This window comes from Pseudoliparis swirei, chromosome 24 (genome assembly GCF_029220125.1).
Source record: "Pseudoliparis swirei isolate HS2019 ecotype Mariana Trench chromosome 24, NWPU_hadal_v1, whole genome shotgun sequence".
Lineage (NCBI taxonomy): Eukaryota > Metazoa > Chordata > Actinopteri > Perciformes > Liparidae > Pseudoliparis > Pseudoliparis swirei.
Genome location: NC_079411.1, coordinates 3,527,445 through 3,546,117, shown reverse-complemented (window position 1 = coordinate 3,546,117; position 18,673 = coordinate 3,527,445). Strand labels below are relative to the sequence as shown.

Below are 18,673 nucleotides of genomic sequence, written 5' to 3'. Positions count from 1 at the left end.
TAGTCAAGTCTCAACCTGGAGGAGGAAACACCACCTCCCAAACAGAGCTGCTGGAAGAGGCAGGGCTTCTATGTCACACTCCTGGAGTGAAACTTATTGTTTGTCGGAGCGACAGTCGAGACACGTCTCTGTTTTTGTCCAAAGAAATATTACACTTTGCTCGTCTTCTCAACAGCTGACCCACAAACTGGTGAGTGACAGCTGATGATATCTACTGTGTTTTAATAACTGGTGTCAAAACAAAACTCACAGCTCTAATCAAACAGGAAGTTAAACTCTTATTTTATTAGGACACACGGTCAGATTGCTTTCAGTGAAGACTGACAAGGAATAAAGTCAAATGAAACTAAAGTTCTAATGATTAATGATGTATTTAAAACAATTTCAGTGACACTTTGACTTGTGTTCTCCGGGTGTAGAGATGGCTGCTGCCAGCAATCTGCTGTCTGAAGATCAGTTTCTGTGCTCCGTCTGTTTGGATGTGTTTAATGAACCAGTCACAACACCATGTGGACACAACTTCTGCAAAAAGTGCATCACTGAACACTGGAATGTGAGTGACAGGTGCCAGTGTCCCATGTGCCAAGAGGTTTTCACCACCAGACCAGATCTGAGGGTCAACACCTTCATCTCTGAGATGGTTTCTCAGTTCAGACAGTCGGCTAAACGGAAAGCCAGAAGCAGCAGCTCAAAGCAACAAGAGTCCAGACCAGGAGAAGTTCCCTGTGACGTCTGCACTGGAACCAAACTGAAGGCCCTGAAGTCCTGCCTGGTGTGTCTGGCCTCCTACTGTGAGACTCACCTGGAGCCTCATCTGACAGCTTCACGCCTGAAGAGACATCAGCTGATGGATCCTGTGGAGAACCTAGACGGCAGGATGTGTCTGAAGCACGATAAACCTCTGGAGCTGTTCTGTAGGACCGACCAGACGTGTGTCTGCATGCTCTGCAGTGTGTTAGACCACAAGATGCACAATGTTGTTCCTCTGAAAGAAGAATATGAAGGAAAGAAGGTCGAGCTGCAGAAGACGGAGGCTGAAACTCAGGAGATGATCCAGAAGAGACGACTGAAGATTCAGGAGGTCAAACACAAAGTGAAGCTCAGGCAGGAAGACGCAGATAGACAGAAAGCGGAAGGTGTTCTGGTCTTCACTGATCTGAAGGAGTCTGTGGAGAGAAAACTGAACGAGTTCATCACTACGATAGAAGAGAAGCAGAGAAGCACCAAGAAACAGGCTGAAGACGCCATCAGAGAGATGGAACAGGAGATCTCTGATCTGATGAAGAGGAGCACTGAGGTGGAGAAGCTCTCCCTCTCTGAAGACCACCTCCACCTCCTCCAGAGTGTCCAGTCCCTTAACATCCACCATCCACCACCCACCAAGGACTGGTCTCAGGTCAGTGTTCCTCCAGCATCACATGAGGGGACTTTGAGGAGAGCTGTGTCTCAGCTGGAGGAGACTCTTCGTAGAAAGATAAAGAAGCTGGCTGAAGCCGAGCTGAAGAGGGTCCAGAAGTTTGCAGTGGATGTGACTCTTGATCCTGAAACAGCTCATCCTGGTCTCATCCTGTCTGATGACGGGAAACAAGTACATTACGGTGATGTGTGGAAGAATCTCCCAAACAACCCAGAGAGATTTACTAACTATATTTGTGTCCAAGGAAAGCAAAGTTTCTCTTCAGGCAGATTTTACTTTGAGGTTCAAGTTAAAGGAAAGACGGACTGGTTTTTAGGAGTGGCCAGAGAGTCCATCAACAGGAAGGAAATCTTCACACTGAGACCTCAGATTGGTTACTTGACTATATGTTTGAGAAATGGAAATGAGTATAAAGCTCTTGCCGGTCCTTCAGTTCTTCTTCCCCTAAAGTCTCGGCCTCAGAAGGTGGGGGTGTTTGTGGACTATGAGGAGGGTCTGGTCTCCTTCTATGACGTAGAAGCTGCAGCTCTTATCTTCTCCTATACTGGTCGCTCCTTCAAGGAGAAACTCTTCCCATTCTTCTGTCCTGGACATAATGATGGTGGTAAAAACTCCTCCCCTCTGATCATCTCTCCTGTGAATAAAACTGGCTGATTCTTTTTTTACAATCAGAAATTCCCTGAACAACAATGCATTACCAACAATACATATTCACATTAAAGTAGTCTTCATACGCCCAGTGTATTTATACACCAGACAAAGTTTTAATACTACTGACACAGCGGTCAATATTAGGACGGCAATCAATTGGAGACATAAAAACAAACCCAACAATGACAGACTGATCTATTTTGAAATAAATAGACGTAATGTCCTTTTTACATGTACATATTTAGTGATATCTTTTGTGAACTTGTTTTCGTCTGAATATTATTTGTCAGTAGTCATATGTTTCACTCGGACAACTTCAGGGTTAAAACTTAAAAAGTATCTTTAAGTATGTGTCACTCTTACAAAGGGTTATTTTTCTATTGAAAGGCTTCTCAAAGAGACCTGAGAGCTCTGTGACGCTTAGCGGTACAGTAAGAACTTTAAATTGCCTTCAGAACATAAACTACTTGACAAAGGTTGCAGTTGTACTGATATACATTTTTTGTGTCTTTCAAATTAAGATGCTATTACTTGTGGACTGTGGGTGTAACTCTGTTGATCTCCACAGACGTTAACAGGGAGGATGTCTTTCCTCAAATTCTATAAAAGGAACATTTAGGGGGATTAATTATCATCAATGGGATATAATATTCATAACTATGTTAACATCAGTGTATCAACATGCTTTGGGTTTAGCAAACCAGAAAGAATAATCCACTCAGTTTAAATCTGCAGACAGGTGATGTGGCTGTAAGAGAGATTGCATAAAATATATTTTTTACCATTTGTCCATTTTTGATTTCTATATTGTCTGTACTAGATTTGTTTCTTCATGTTTTCAATAAAATTCTTGACAGCATTGATGTTGGCCTTCACGTTCAGTCTGCTATCAATGGATACACCCAGGAGCCTCTACTCTACCATGTCCACATCCTCTCCCAGAACTCTCAGCGATTGTGGAGCTGTCGTCTTCCTCCTGAAGTCCACCTCCATCTTTCTGGTCTTGGCCACGTTCAGAAGCAGGTGATTTCTACCGACCCACTCCATGAAGTCATCCACTACTGCTCTGTACTCCACTTCCTGTGATTCTCACAGAGCCACCGGTTCCATCCAGGTGCGACTTAGCTCGTTGCAGCAGGTAGATGATGGCATTGTCCACTCCCACACAAGGCTGGTAAGCAAATTGCTAAGGGTCCAGAGATGATTTCACTTGCGGTCAAAGGTGGGCCAAGACCAGCCTCTCCGCATCTTCAGGACCCTGGGGCTGATGCCATCAGGTCCTGCAGCTTTGCCTTGGTGGAGTCTCTCCAGCTGTATTCTCACCTGGTCAGTCGTCACAAAGAGGGAGGGTGGAAGAAGTCTTTGTGCAGCTCACTAGGGGGGACAGAGGGGGAGGTGTGTCATGTGGAGGAGACAGGGCTGTGAACTAAAATTATTGAAGAAACAATTTACAACCTTGAGGCCAGTTCTGCTTTGAACACTAATTTTTTTAAACTATCTGCTTCGTTCCAGTCCACACCTCCCTCACATGCTGGAGTTTGGTCTTAAGCTCCCTCCTGTAGGAGCTCCTTGCACTCCCGGAGCTTCACCTTCAGGTCACACTGGACTCTCCTGAGCTCATCCATGTCCCCAGACCTGAAAGCTGCTTTATTCTTATTAAGAAGGGCTTTCAGGTCACTGGTGATCCATGGTTTATTGTTAGGGAAGCAGCGTACAGTCCGGGATGGTATGGTGGTGTGAACACAGAACGTGATATATTCTGTGATGCAGTCCATCATGCTGTTGATCTCCCCATGTGGTCTACACACACATCCCAGTCCGTTGACTCAAAGCAGTCCTGCAAGGCGTCACTAGCCACTAGCCTAAAAGACAGAAAAAAGTAGATTTATGTCAGTGACTAAAAGATGACCTGTAAAGTGAATGGAAACATATTTTGTAATGACTGAAATTACTTTGCTGTAACTATCACTGCAGTAAATTCATGTGCAGAAGAAGAAACTGTTCATAATGGTGCATTCACACCAAAAGCGCTGCGAAATTTTCGCGAGACGAGATCCCATGCAATATCGACGTACAGATGCGTGTGGTTGCGATAGATGCGAAATTCCACCGGGCGGTGCGTTTGGGCGTTGCGAAATTTCGTCTCCAGTTGAAATATTTCAACTTTTGCCAAAAAACTTCGCAACTCGGGCCAATCAACCCGTGAGTTGCTCCCCTCGTCACCACTGTCCTATCGTTGTTGAATCAGAACAAGATGGAGGACACACTCATCGTTTTGTTTTATGGGCACCCAAAGTTCTTTAATACAACCTCTTACGAGTACTGGAATGGCAGAGAGAAAAAACAGGCACGGATGATTTCATGTATAAATATATATATGATATAAATGTTATGAACCCAAACACGAGGGCATTATATTTTCCGATGTTTGTGGGATCGCCACAACAAGTACAAAGCAGAACTAGTGGTTAGTTCTTCTGTGTTGGATGGCGGTAAATATAACGGTTTTCACGGAGTAAAGACGCGGAGATAAGCCCCGCCCCTCGCAAAGCGTCGCACCTCTTTTGGTGTGAACCCAGCATTAAGTTAAATCCCCAAAGGTGTGTTTCCCTCCTGTGACCACTAGGTGTCAGCAGAGCACACCTCAGCGTGAGGAGCGTTTGTTAAAGGCTTTAACAGACTGCACATATTCAACTTCCTCTGATTCAGCAACACGTAGAGATAAGGAGTAACGTTACATGAGGAGGTAAGAGCTTCACAGAGAGCTGAGCTGTGGACTCACAGTAAGATTGTTGCAGAGCTGCATTGGACCGTAAAGTGACACAAACTTATTTATTGTTTGCATGTGGGACTAACTTATTTAGGTGAAAGGGGTTCTGGTGGCTGCAGGAAAAGGAAGTTTAAAAAAATACAATAGTTTCCCTACAGAGATTAAACTGCCACATGTCTGTAACTCCAGTAGAGTCTCAACCTGGAGGAGGAAACAACAATTCCCAAACAGAGCTGCTGGAGGAGGCGGGGCTTCTACGTCACACTCCTGAAGTGAAACTTACTGTTTGTCGGAGCGACAGTCGAGACAAGTCTCTGTGTTTCTGTCTAGATAAATATTAAATATTACACTTTGTTCGTCTTCTCAACAGCTGACCCACAAACTGGTGAGTGACAGCTGATGATATTTACTGTGTTTTAATAACTGGTGTCAAAACAAAACTCACAGCTCTAATCAAACAGGAAGTTAAACTCTTATTATTCTATTACGACTAGGGCTGTCAATCGATTTAAAAAAATTAACTAATTAATCGCACATTTTGAAATTCATTAATTGCGATTAAAAGGTTTTTTTTCTTCTAAAGACTAAATCTTCTAAATGAACGAGTAATCCCTTCAGACAGCGTGTATTTTAGACACTTGTTTAATTGTATTATTTTTTAAAGACAAAACTTCACACAGAGCTGTGTTTTCAAAGAGGCTCCAACCTATAAAGTGCCAGCGAGGTATTTAATATCGTGGATGATAAATTGTTTCTTCAGTGAAACATCCAGATTAGTAATAAAGGGTGTATTTGAGACACCATTGGTCCTGTCATCTTTAACATTGATCAGCAGCAGAACCAGTGGCCTTGGTAAACTGACAAATATGTAATGTTAACCCTCTGGAGTCTGGGCTCATTTTCTCGATTTTACAAAAAAATGTAAATTCACCTTTTAAAGGCTTTTGCATATGACACATCCCAGTGTTTCGCCCACCATTCTATCAGGGTGAGGCCCCGCCCCCTGTAATGTTCTCTATAGCACCAGATTACAGCAGAAGTAATGTAAGGTTCTTTTCTTCAAGACGTCTTTGTTCTTTTATGAAACTAAACGTCTGTTGTTGATCGTCTCTACAGCAGCATGTCATTATGTCTCGACCTGTCGTTCACTCTTCTCGGCTCTCCGTCTCGCGCGCCGCAGAGCTCCATGTCGGTGTGTCTGCGCGCGCATCGAGGCGGAGCAACAACAACAAAAAGTCACCTGCACCTTCCACCCCGCGTCACCGACACGTCGCCCTCTGTTTCTCTGTGAATCGAGGAGCAGACGGGAGGAAGGAAGCGGACTGCCGCGGTTTGACACTCAGAGGAGTGCAACAACTTCAACGACACCGGAAGTAAACAAAGTTGCGTTAATTGCGTTAAAATATTTGAGTGCGTTAATCGCGGCCAAATTAATCGCATAGATTAGCTCGTTAACGCTGACAGCCCTAATTTCGACACATGGTCAGATTGCTTTAAGTGAAAACTGTCAAGGAATAAAGTCAAATTAAACTAAAGTTCTAATGATTAATTATGTATTTAAATCGTTTTTAGTGACACTTTGACTTGTGTTCTCTGGGTGTAGAGATGGCTGCTGCCAGCAATCAACTGTCTGAAGATCAGTTCCTGTGCTCCATCTGTCAGGATATGTTTAATGATCCAGTCAGCACACCATGTGGACACAACTTCTGCAAAAAGTGCATCACTGAACACTGGAATGTGAGTGACAGGTGCCAGTGTCCCATGTGCCAAGAGGTTTTCACCACCAGACCAGATTTGAGGGTCAACACTTTGTTCTCTGAGATGGTTTCTCAGTTCAGACAGTCGACTCAGCAGAAAGCCAGCAGCAGCAGTTCAGAGCAACAAGAGTCCAAACCAGGAGAAGTTCCCTGTGATGTCTGCACTGGAACCAAACTGAAGGCCCTGAAGTCCTGCCTGGTGTGTCTGGTCTCCTACTGTGAGACTCACCTGGAGGGTCACCTGACAGCTTCACGCCTGAAGAGACATCAGCTGATGGACCCTGTGGAGAACCTGGAAGACAGGATGTGTCTGAAGCACGATAAACCTCTGGAGCTGTTCTGTAGGACCGACCAGACGTGTGTCTGCATGCTCTGCACTGTGTTGGACCACAAGATGCACAATGTTGTTCCTCTGAAACAAGAATGTGAAGGAAAGAAGGTCGAGCTGCAGAAGACAGAGGCTGAAACTCAGGAGATGATCCAGAAGAGACGACTGAAGATTCAGGAGGTCCAACACAACGTGAAGCTCAGTGAGGAAGATGCAAACAGAAAGAAAGCAGAAGGTGTTCAGGTCTTCACTGATCTGAAGGAGTCTGTGGAGAGAAAACTGAACGAGTTCATCAATATGATAGAAGAGAAGCAGAGAATCACAAAGAAACAGGCTGAATACGCCATCAGAGAGATGGAACAGGAGATCTCTGATCTGATGAAGAGGAGCACTGAGGTGGAGAGGCTCTCCCTCTCTGAAGACCACCTCCACGTCCTCCAGAGTGTCCAGTCCCTCAACATCCACCACTCACCACCCACCGAGGACTGGTCTCAGGTCAGTGTTCCTCCAGCATCATATGAGGGGACTGTGAGGAGAGCTGTGTCTCAGCTGGAGGAGACGCTCAGTAAAAAGATGAAGACGCTGGTTGAAGTTGAGCTGAAGAGGGTCCAGAAGTTTGCAGTGGATGTGACCCTTGATCCTGAAACGGCTCATCCTCACCTCATCCTGTCTGATGAAGGGACACAAGTGAAACATGGTGATGTGATGAAGAATCTCCCAAACAACCCAGAGAGATTTTATCATGATTATTGTGTCTTAGCAAAGCAAAGTTTCTCTTCAGGCAGATTTTACTTTGAGGTTCAAGTTAAAGGAAAGACTGACTGGGATTTAGGAGTGGTCAGAGAGTCTATCAACAGGAAGGGAAGCTTCACATGGAGTAATCAGAAGGGTTACTGGATTCTACAGTTGAGAAATGGAAATGAGTATAAAGCTCTTGCCGGTCCTTCAGTTCTTCTCTCCCTGAAGTCTGTCCCTCAGAAGGTGGGGGTGTTTGTGGACTATGAGGTGGGTCTGGTCTCCTTCTATGATGTTGAAGCTGCAGCTCTTATCTTCTCCTTTACTGGTCGCTCCTTCAAGGAAAAACTCTTCCCATTCTTCAGACCTGGTCTGAAGGATGGTGGTAAAAACTCCTCCCCTCTGATCATCTCTCCTGTGAATCAAACTGGCTGATTCTTTTTTTACGATCAGAAATTCCCTGAACAACAATGCATTACCAACAATACATATTCACATTAAAGTAGTCTTCATACATCCAGTGTATTGATACACCAGACCACGTTTTAATACTACAATACTGACACAGTGGTCAATATTAGGACGGCAATCAATTTGAGACATAAAAACAAACCCAACAATGACAGACTGATCTATTTTGAAATAAATCGAAGTAATGTCCTTTTTACGTGTAGATATTTAGTGATAATATCTTTTGTGAACTTGTTTTTATCTGAATATTATTTGTCAATAGTCATTTGTTTCACTTGGACAACTTCAGGGTTAAAACATAAAAAGTATCTTTCAGTATGTGTCACTCTTACAAAGGGTTATTTTTCTTTTGAAAGGCTTCTCAAAGAGACCTGAGAGCTCTGTGATGCTTAGCGGTGCAGTAAGAACCTTAAATTGCCTTCAGAACATAAACTACTGGACAAAGGTTGCAGTTGTACTGATTTACATTTTTTGTGTCTTTCAAATTAAGATGGTATTACTTGTGGACTGTGGGTGTAACTGTTGATCTCCACAGATGTTCATAAGGAGGATGTATTCCCTCAAATTCTATAAAAGGAACATTTAAGGGGATTAATTATCACCAATGGGATATAATAATCATAACTGTTATCATCAGTGTATCAACATGCTTTGAGTTTCGCAAAACAGGAAGAATAATCCACTCAGTTGAAATCTGCAGAGAGATGTGGCTTTAAGAGAGATTGCATAAAATATATTCTTTTATCATTTGTCCTTTTTTGATTTCTATATTGTCTGTACTAGATTTGTTTCTTCATGTTTTCAATAAAATTCTTGAAATGGCATTTCTGTCTGTTTATTAATATCATAATTCGGTGTGACTATGTGAAGCATAGCAGAGAGAAAAAACAGGCACGGATGATTTCATGTATATATTAGGGCTGTGAAACGATTACAATTTTTAATCAGGTTAATCACAGGTTTCTGTGGATTAATCATGATTAATCACATATATACATTTACAGGGCTCTCAAGACAGGCAAGAGCTCCAAGAAGAGTTGTTGATGGGGGGGGGGGGGGGTGCTAGTGACTTTTCTTTGCTCCGTCCCGATGCGCGTAGACCGGCATCGGAACTCTGCGGCGACCGCGATCGACTTATTGAGAACCCCTGCATTAAAACATTAAAGAGCCGAGAGTTTTTTTCAGCGTGAGAAATACGATGTGTGGCGGGAGTGCGTGAGTTAAGACCGAATGCGTGAGTCTCACGCTCAATGCGTGACACTTGAGAGGCCTGCATTTATACACAGGGGGGCACATAACTTGCTCACCAGTGTGCGCGCCAGCATCGGAGCTCTGTCGCGAGTCGAGAGAAGAGTTGTTGACGGGGGGCAAGTGACTTTTTCCCAGATCCCGACACGAGCTCGGGCGCGAGACGGAGATCGAGTCGTGTTAACACAACACGTAGAGACAGAATGACATGCTGCTGGAGAGCGACCAACAACAGACGGATTGGAAGCTCATTCTGCGCATGCGTTAAATGCGTTAAAAAAACCCAACTAATTAATCCTATAATTTAATTAACTGAGTTAACGCGTTATTTTTCACAGCACTAGTATATATATATGATATTAATGTTATGAACCCAAACACGAGGGCATTATATTTTCCGATGTTTGTGGGATCGCCACAACAAGTACAAAGCAGAACTAGTGGTTAGTTCTTCTGTGGTGGATGGCGGTAAATATAACGGTTTTCACGGAGTAAAGACGCAGAGATAAGCCCCGCCCCTCGCAAAGCGTCGCACCTCTTTTGGTGTGAAAGTGGCATTAAGTCTTCTCCATTAAATCCCCAAAGGTGTGTTTCCCTCCTGTGACCACTAGGTGTCAGCAGAGCACACCTCAGAGTGAGGAGCGTTTGTTAAAGGCTTTAACAGACTGCACACTATTCAACTTCCTCTGATTCAGCAACACGTAGAGATAAGAAGTAACGTTACATGAGGAGGTTAGAGCTTCACAGAGAGCTGAGCTGTGGACTCAGTGAGATTGTTGCAGAGCTGCATTGGACCGTAAAGTGACACAAACTTATTTATTGTTTGCATGTGGGACTGACTTATTTAGGTGAAAAGGGTTCTGGTGGCTGCAGGAAAAGGAAGTTTAAAAAAATACAATAGTTTCCCTACAGAGATTAAACTGCCACATGTCTGTAACTCCAGTAGAGCAGGGCTATTCAACTTCAGTAGCAAGTGGGCCGAATAAGAAAATCACGGGGGGGTGTGAGGGCCGCACAGAATATTGATCAAATAATGGCTCAAAATTAAAAACAGTAATGTATATTTCCACAGGTAAACAGTCACACGCGAAAATGCGTCGGTATTGTGTGGCAAAAGTGTTGCGAACAAGCATCACTATAAACATGTTTCAAAGTGTAAATATCCGCTCAAGGCAACCAGTTGTTTCAGATCCCAAACCAAACTGTTCCCATGAAAATATAAGAAATGTGACTTAATGGATCAATATATAAATTACTTGAAATGACACTAATATTTGGTGGCGCAGCGCACAGACTGCATGTCTTTGAGTGCAGACTCTTTTTGCGTGAAAGGGATCGAAACCAGGTCGGGCGATCTTTTTATTTTTATTTTTTCGAAAATGTATTTCTTCCTCCGTGGCTGTGATGCACTGCTCACTTATACAATCGTAACCGCCGACATGGATATGAACGGTGGCTTGAAGATCTCCAGCAATATGTTTGTGAATGTGTGACAAATCTGGTGCGCGAGACAGAGCCCCGCTGCAGACGTGAAGAGAACACAACGCACGCACGCGCAGGGAAACCAGTAGGTCTGAAAACCAGTAGGGGTGTAACAACGGCAACCAACACGGGTGCGTAACATAAAGATGTAACCATACAGGTTTGGTTGAGGCAACAGTGAAACTCAATGGCTCTGGGTTAAATGTCTCAATGTATAAAAGAGGCGTGTCCGTCAGTTTTTTCTTTTTCTTACCAAGCTATACTGATTTGCAGGCAGTCTTGCGGGCCGTAGTTAAACTCAAACGGGCCGTATCCGGCCCGCGGGCCGCTAGTTGAATAGGCCTGCAGTAGAGTCTCAACCTGGAGGAGGAAACACCACCTCCCAAACAGAGCTGCTGGAGGAGGCGGGGCTTCTACGTCACACTCCTGAAGTGAAACTTACTGTTTGTCGGAGCGACAGTGAGACACGTCTCTGTGTTTCTGTCTAGATAAATATTAAATATTACACTTTGCTCGTCTTCTCAACAGCTGACCCACAAACTGGTGAGTGACAGCTGATGATATTTACTGTTTTAATAACTGGTGTCAAAACAAAACTCACAGCTCTAATCAAACAGGAAGTTCAACTCTTATTTTTCTATTACGACTAGGGCTGTCAATCGATGAAAAAAAAGTAACGAATTAATCGCACATTTTGAAATTCATTAATCGCGATTAAAAGTTTTTTTTTCTTCTAAAGACTAAATCTTCTAAATGAACGAGTAATCCCTTCAGACAGCGTGTATTTTAGACACTTGTTTCATTGTATTCTTTTTTAAAGAAAAAACTTCACACAGAGCTGTGTTTTCAAAGAGGCTTCTACCTATAAAGTGCCAGCGAGGTATTTAATATCGTGGATGAGAAATTGTTTCTTCAGTGAAACATCCAGATGAGTAAGAAAAGGTCTATTTGAGACACCATTGGTCCTGTCATCTTTAACATTGAACAACAGCAGAACCAGTGGCCTTGATAAACTGACTGACATTCAAATATGTCATGTTTCCAGGCACGTGCACAGATAGAGCCCTTGTGGTGCTCAAGCACCAGCCCCTTTGCCCTGGATGAGAAAAGTGCCCTTTTTGCTGGAGCCCACTTTTTTCATTCATCAGGATTTAAGAATAAAAGTTACTCTCTCTGTCATAAACTCCCCCCACATGTGTTTTAATATCCGACGGGGCATTTATTTGAGTTCTTGTGAGAATTTCGCCCCGACATGCTCCGCGACGCTCACGAGCCCCCTGCCGCGCGCCGCCACCAAACGGCTGCACCTTCTTCTCCTCTGACCCGCAGCACCAGACAAACAGGTCATGACGGTGTTTGTTCCCTGACGTTGTTTTGTGATAAATCAACCACAACATTAGCGCTGCTGAAAACATGACGTCACAACTGATCCGACGTTTCCTAAAAAAATAAACAAACAAAAACTCACGAAATCCGTGATTGCAAAGCTTTGTCCAGCTGTTTACTGACGTTAGTTATGTTTCGAGAATAGAGAGAGGGAGAGAGAGGAGAGAGAGAAGAGAGAAAAGAGAGAGAGGAGAGAGAGAGAAGAGAGAGAGGAGAGAGAGAAGAGAGAGAGAGAGAGAGGAGAGAGAGAAAAGAGAGAAGAGAGAAAAGAGAGAGAAGAGAGAGAGAGTTCTTATTCCGTTCTATTTAACGGGCTAGTCTAGGATTTACGTGGCCAGACTGAAAAAAAAATCATACGGCCTCTCTTGTTCAGAGGTCCGGGTAAAATGTGGAGGCGGGCCGTAATCGGCCCGCGGGCCTTAGTTTGAGAAACCACTGCTCTTGGCTGTTGATGTCTATCAATATCGCTCATTTTGAAAATGACGTAAGAGGGCAATACGGATCCGTATCAGACCGGCGAGGAGGGCAATACGTGGCTGGCATGACGACCCATTAGCCAATCAGAACGCTTGTACTGTTGTTGCTATATAATAATTCATCTTTATTCATAAAGAAAATGTAAGCTAGCGGTCTGATGCTGCCAGAAGAAACGCAGGTCGAGGATGTATTGCATCATCAGTGTTATGCTGCTAATGCTTCAACTCTGTCAGAATTTTTTTTTTTTGGCATTGGGTGCCCTTTTTTGGGGTTTGAGCACCTGCCCCTCAAAATGTCTGTGCACGTGCCTGGCAACACGTAGAGATAAGAAGTAACGTTACATGAGGAAATTAGAGCTTCACAGAGAGCTGAGCTGTGGACTCAGTGAGATTGTTGCAGAGCTGCATTGGACCGTAAAGTGACACAAACTTATTTTTTGTTTGCATGTGGGACTGACTTATTTAGGTGAAAGGGTTCTGGTGGCTGCAGGAAAGGAAGTTTAAAAAAATACAATAGTTTACCTACAGAGATTAAACTGCCACATGTCTGTAACTCCAGTTGAGTCTCAACCTGGAGGAGGAAACACCAATTCCCAAACAGAGCTGCTGGAGGAGGCGGGGCTTCTACGTCACACTCCTGAAGTGAAACTTACTGTTTGTCGGAGCGACAGTCGAGACAAGTCTCTGTCTTTCTGTCTAGATAAATATTAAATATTACACTTTGCTCGTCTTCTCAACAGCTGACCCACAAACTGGTGAGTGACAGCTGATGATATTTACTGTGTTTTAATAACTGGTGTCAAAACAAAACTCAAAGCTCTAATCAAACAGGAAGTTAAACTCTTATTATTCTATTACGACTCGGGCTGTCAATCGATTAAAAAAAAGTAACTAATTAATCGCACATTTTGAAATTCATTAATCGCGATTAAAAGTTTTTTTTTCTTCTAAAGACTAAATCTTCGAAATGAACGAGTAATCCCTTCAGACAGCGTGTATTTTAGACACTTGTTTAATTGTATTCTTTTTTAAAGACAAAACTTCACACAGAGCTGTGTTTTCAAAGAGGCTCCTACATATAAAGTGCCAGCGAGGTATTTAATATTGTGGATGATAAATTGTTTCTTCAGTGAAACATCCAGATTAGTAAGAAAAGGTGTATTTGAGACACCATTGGTCCTGTCATCTTTAACATTGAACAACAGCAGAACCAGTGGCCTTGGTGAACTGACAAATATGTCACGTTAACCAGGCACGTGCACAGACATTTTGGGGGGCAGGTGCTCAAACCTAAAAAAAAGGGCACCCATTGCCAAAAACAAAACTCTGACAGAGTTGAAGCATAAGCAGCAATACATGATGATGCTGTCCTCGACCTGCGTTTCCTCTGGGCAGGATTAGACAGCTAGCTTACATTTTCTTTTTGAATAAAGTTGAATTATTATATGGCAACAACAGTACAAGTGTTCTGATTGGATAATGGGCGTCATGCCAGACACGTATTGCCCTCCTCGCTGGTCTGATACAGATGCGTACTGCCCTCTGACCTCATTTTCAAAATGAGCGATATTGATAGACATCAACAGCCAAGAGGAAATTCAGAAGCAGCGAAAATGTGTTATTGAAAGTGATGAAGAGGAGAAACTATAGTTTGGATCACTTGTGTTGTTACTTTACTGTAAATTAAAACTATTTTAGCCGTGTTGTCCGTTTTCTCCAAGATTAATCGTTGTAAGAATGGAACAGACAAAACAAAGAGATAACACATAAAACAATGAGGCACAAGGATAGCATGACACCGAGAGCTAGCATTGTTAGAATAGTTTAGCTCCTATTTTCTGGCTGTGAATTCTCGTGACATTTATAAACATACTTTCAAAATTGTCTAAACAGCATTTATACAACACAAAAAAGATTCTCTCTCTCTCTCACTCAAACATGACGTCAGTAAACAGCTGCAAGGCTTTGAAATCATGGATTTCTGAGTTTGTGTGGTTTTTTTTTAGGAAACGTCGACCAGTTATGACGTCATGTTTTCAGCAGCGCTAATGTTGTGGTTGATTTATCACAAAACAACGTTAGGGGACAAACAGCATCATGACCTGTGTGTCTGATGCTGCTGGTCAGAGGAGAAGGAGGTGCAGCCGTTCGGTGGTGCGAGGAGCACTGCGCGAGCACCAAGTGGAGGAGGAGGAGGAGGAGGGAGGAGCGCGGCGCGGCGGTGGGAGGGGGGGGGGGGGGTCTCGTGAGCGCCGCGGAGCATGTCGGGGCAAAATTCTCACAAGGACTCAAATAAATGCCCCGTCGGATATCAAATCACATTTGGGGGGATATTGATGACAGAGACAGTAACTTTTATTCTTAAAGACTGATGAATGAAAAAAAAGTGTCTCCAGCAAAAAGGGCACTTTACTCATCCAGCCCCAAAGGGGCTGGTGCTTGAGCACCACTTGGGGTCTACCTGTGCACGTGCTTGACGTTAACCCTCTGGAGTCTGGGCTCATTTTCTCGATTTTACAACAAAATGTAAATTCACCTTTTAAAGGCTTTTGCATATGACACATCCCAGTGTTTCCCCCACCATTCTATCAGGGTGAGGCCCCGCCCCCCTGAAATGTTCTCTATAGCGCCAGATTACAGCAGAAGTAATGTAAGGTTCTTTTCTTTGTTCTTTTTATTAAACTAAACATCTGTTGTTGGTCGTCTCGACAGCAGCATGTCATTCTGTCTCGACGTGTCGGTCACTCTTCTCGGCTCTCCGTCTCGCGCGCCGCAGAGCTCCATGCCGGCGTGTCTGCGCCGATCGGGCGGAGCAACAACAAAAAGTCACCTTTACCTTCCGCCCCGCGTCACCGACACGTCGCCCTCTGCTTCTCTGTGAATCGAGGAGCAGACGGGAGGAAGGAGACGGACTGCCGCGGTTTGACACTCAGAGGAGTGCAACAACTTCAACGACACCGGAAGTAAACAAAGTTGCGTTAATTGCGTTAAAATATTTGAGTGCGTTAATCGCGGCCAAATTAATCGCATAGATTAACTCGTTAACGCTGACAGCCCTAATTACGACACATGGTCAGATTGCTTTAAGTGAAAACTGTCAAGGAATAAAGTCAAATTAAACTGAAGTTCTAATGATTAATTATGTATTTAAATCATTTTTAGTGACACTTTGACTTGTGTTCTCTGGGTGTAGAGATGGCTGCTGCCAGCAATCTGCTGTCTGAAGATCAGTTCCTGTGCTCCGTCTGTCAGGATGTGTTTAATGATCCAGTCAGCACACCATGTGGACACAACTTCTGCCAAAAGTGCATCACTGAACACTGGAATGTGAGTGACAGGTGCCAGTGTCCCATGTGCCAAGAGGTTTTCACCACCAGACCAGATTTGAGGGTCAACACTTTGTTCTCTGAGATGGTTTCTCAGTTCAGACAGTCGACTCAGCAGAAAGCCAGAAGCAGCAGTTCAGAGCAACAAGAGTCCAGACCAGGAGAAGTTCCCTGTGACGTCTGCACTGGAACCAAACTGAAGGCCCTGAAGTCCTGCCTGGTGTGTCTGGTCTCCTACTGTGAGACTCACCTGGAGGGTCACCTGACAGCTTCACGCCTGAAGAGACATCAGCTGATGGACCCTGTGGAGAACCTGGAAGACAGGATGTGTCTGAAGCACGATAAACCTCTGGAGCTGTTCTGTAGGACCGACCAGACGTGTGTCTGCATGCTCTGCAGTGTGTTAGACCACAAGATGCACAATGTTGTTCCTCTGAAAGAAGAATATGAAGAAAAGAAGGTCGAGCTGGAGAAGACGGAGGCTGAAATTCAGGAGATGATCCAGAAGAGACTACTGAAGATTCAGGAGGTCGAACACAACGTGAAGCTCAGTGAGGAAGATGCAAACAGAAAGAAAGCAGAAGGTGTTCGGGTCTTCACTGGTCTGAAGGAGTCTGTGGAGAGAAAACTGGACGAGTTCATCAATACAATAGAAGAGAAGCAGAGAACCACAAAGAAACAGGCTGAAGACGCCATCAGAGAGATGGAACAGGAGATCTCTGATCTGATGAAGAGGAGCACTGAGGTGGAGAAGCTCTCCCTCTCTGAAGACCACCTCCACCTCCTCCAGAGTGTCCAGTCCCTCAACATCCACCATCTACCACCTACCAAGGACTGGTCTCAGGTCAGTGTTCCTCCAGCATCATATGAGGGGACTATGGTGAGAGCTGTGGCTCAGCTGGAGGAGACTCTCAGTAAAAAGATGAAGACGCTGGTTGAAGTTGAGCTGAAGAGGGTCCAGAAGTTTGCAGTGGATGTGACTCTTGATCCTGAAACAGCTCATCCTGGTCTCATCCTGTCTGATGACGGGAAACAAGTCCATCATAGTGATGTGAGGAAGAATCTCCCAAACAACCCAGAGAGATTTATTAATGATTATTGTGTCTTAGCAAAGCAAAGTTTCTCTTCAGGAAGATTTTACTTTGAGGTTCAAGTTAAAGGAAAGACTGACTGGGATTTAGGAGTGACCAGAGAGTCTATCAACAGGAAGGGAAGCTTCACATGGGGTTTTCATGAAATCATCACACTGAGACATCAGAAGGGTTACTGGAATATACAGATGAGGAATGGAAAGGAGTATAAAGCTCTTGATGACCCTTCAGTTCTTCTCTCCCTGAAGTCTGGGCCTCAGAAGGTGGGGGTGTTTGTGGACTATGAGGAGGGTCTGGTCTCCTTCTATGACGTAGAAGCTGCAGCTCTTATCTACTCCTATACTGGTCGCTCCTTCAAGGAGAAACTCTTCCCATTCATCTATCCTGGACATAATCATGGTGGTAAAAACTCCTCCCCTCTGATCATCTCTCCTGTGAATCAAACTGGCTGATTCTTTTTTTTACGATCAGAAATTCCCTGAACAACAATGCATTACCAACAATACATATTCACATTAAAGTAGTCTTCATACATCCAGTGTATTTATACACCAGACCAAGTTTTAATACTACAATACTGACACAGTGGTCAATATTAGGACGGCAATCAATTAGAGACATAAAAACAAACCCAACAATGACAGACTGATCTATTTTGAAATAAATAGAAGTGATGTCCTTTTTACGTGTAGATATTTAGTGATAATATCTTTTGTGAACTTGTTTTTATCTGAATATTATTGGTCAATTGTCATTTGTTTCACTCAGACAACTTCAGGGTTAAAACATAAAAAGTATCTTTAAGTATGTGTCACTCTTACAAAGGGTTATTTTTCTTTTGAAAGGCTTCTCAAAGAGACCTGAGAGCTCTGTGATGCTTAGCGGTGCAGTAAGAACCTTAAATTGCCTTCAGAACATAAACTACTGGACAAAGGTTGCAGTTGTACTGATTTACATTTTTTGTGTCTTTCAAATTAAGATGGTATTACTTGTGGACTGTGGGTGTAACTCTGTTGATCTCCACAGATGTTCATAAGGAGGATGTATTCCCTCAAATTCTATAAAAGGAACATTTAAGGGGTATAATTATCACCAATGGGATATAATATTCATAACTGTTATCATCAGTGTATAAACATGCTTTGAGTTTAGCAAAACAGGAAGAATAATCCACTCAGTTGAAATCTGCAGAGACGATGTGGCTTTAAGAGAGATTGCATAAAATATATTCTTTTAACATTTGTCCTTTTTTGATTTCTATATTGTCTGTACTAGATTTGTTTCTTCATGTTTTCAATAAAATTCTTGAAATGGCATTTCTGTCTGTTTATTAATATCATAATTCGGTGTGACTATGTGAAGCATAGCAGAGAGAAAAAACAGGCACGGATGATTTCATGTATAAATATATATATGATATTAATGTTATGAACCCAAACACGAGGGCATTATATTTTCCGCTGTTTGTGGGATCGCCACAACAAGTACAAAGCAGAACTCGTGGTTAGTTCTTCTGTGGTGGATGGCGGTAAATA

At 43.4% G+C, this 18,673-nt stretch overlaps 3 protein-coding genes across 6 annotated transcripts; all 3 read left to right on the top strand.

Moving 5' to 3' along the window:
* Positions 1 to 150: 150 nt before the first annotated feature.
* Positions 151 to 8,953, top strand: LOC130189992 (E3 ubiquitin-protein ligase TRIM39-like). 2 transcript variants are annotated; one of them, XM_056409072.1, is made up of 2 exons: positions 151 to 190; positions 6,442 to 8,953. In XM_056409072.1, exon 2 carries the CDS (start codon positions 6,444 to 6,446, stop codon positions 8,091 to 8,093), a length of 1,650 nt encoding a protein of 549 aa, XP_056265047.1. In that variant the 5' UTR covers positions 151 to 190; positions 6,442 to 6,443; the 3' UTR covers positions 8,094 to 8,953. The 2 variants fall into 2 exon arrangements, with proteins under 2 accessions (XP_056265047.1, XP_056265046.1); XM_056409071.1 differs by lacking the exon at positions 151 to 190 and adding an exon at positions 5,141 to 5,223.
* Positions 182 to 18,454, top strand: LOC130189991 (E3 ubiquitin-protein ligase TRIM39-like). 3 transcript variants are annotated; one of them, XM_056409070.1, is made up of 3 exons: positions 182 to 190; positions 13,462 to 13,476; positions 15,915 to 18,454. In XM_056409070.1, the coding sequence occupies exon 3, from the start codon at positions 15,917 to 15,919 to the stop codon at positions 17,588 to 17,590; it is 1,674 nt and encodes a 557-aa protein (XP_056265045.1). In that variant the 5' UTR covers positions 182 to 190; positions 13,462 to 13,476; positions 15,915 to 15,916; the 3' UTR covers positions 17,591 to 18,454. The 3 variants fall into 3 exon arrangements, with proteins under 3 accessions (XP_056265045.1, XP_056265044.1, XP_056265042.1); XM_056409067.1 differs by lacking the exon at positions 182 to 190 and adding an exon at positions 11,367 to 11,402 and having other exon boundaries at positions 13,281 to 13,476; XM_056409069.1 differs by lacking the exons at positions 182 to 190; positions 13,462 to 13,476 and adding an exon at positions 5,181 to 5,223.
* On the top strand, positions 422 to 2,927 carry LOC130189993 (E3 ubiquitin-protein ligase TRIM39-like). The gene has a single exon (XM_056409073.1). The coding sequence runs from the start codon at positions 422 to 424 to the stop codon at positions 2,069 to 2,071; it is 1,650 nt and encodes a 549-aa protein (XP_056265048.1). The 3' UTR covers positions 2,072 to 2,927.
* Positions 18,455 to 18,673: the final 219 nt, after the last annotated feature.

Excerpts from the sequence above, each read along its gene's own strand:
- LOC130189993 (XM_056409073.1), top strand. The coding sequence starts at position 422 with ATGGCTGCTGCCAGCAATCTGCTGTCTGAAGATCAGTTTCTGTGCTCC.
- LOC130189992 (XM_056409072.1), top strand. The coding sequence starts at position 6,444 with ATGGCTGCTGCCAGCAATCAACTGTCTGAAGATCAGTTCCTGTGCTCC.
- LOC130189991 (XM_056409070.1), top strand. The coding sequence starts at position 15,917 with ATGGCTGCTGCCAGCAATCTGCTGTCTGAAGATCAGTTCCTGTGCTCC.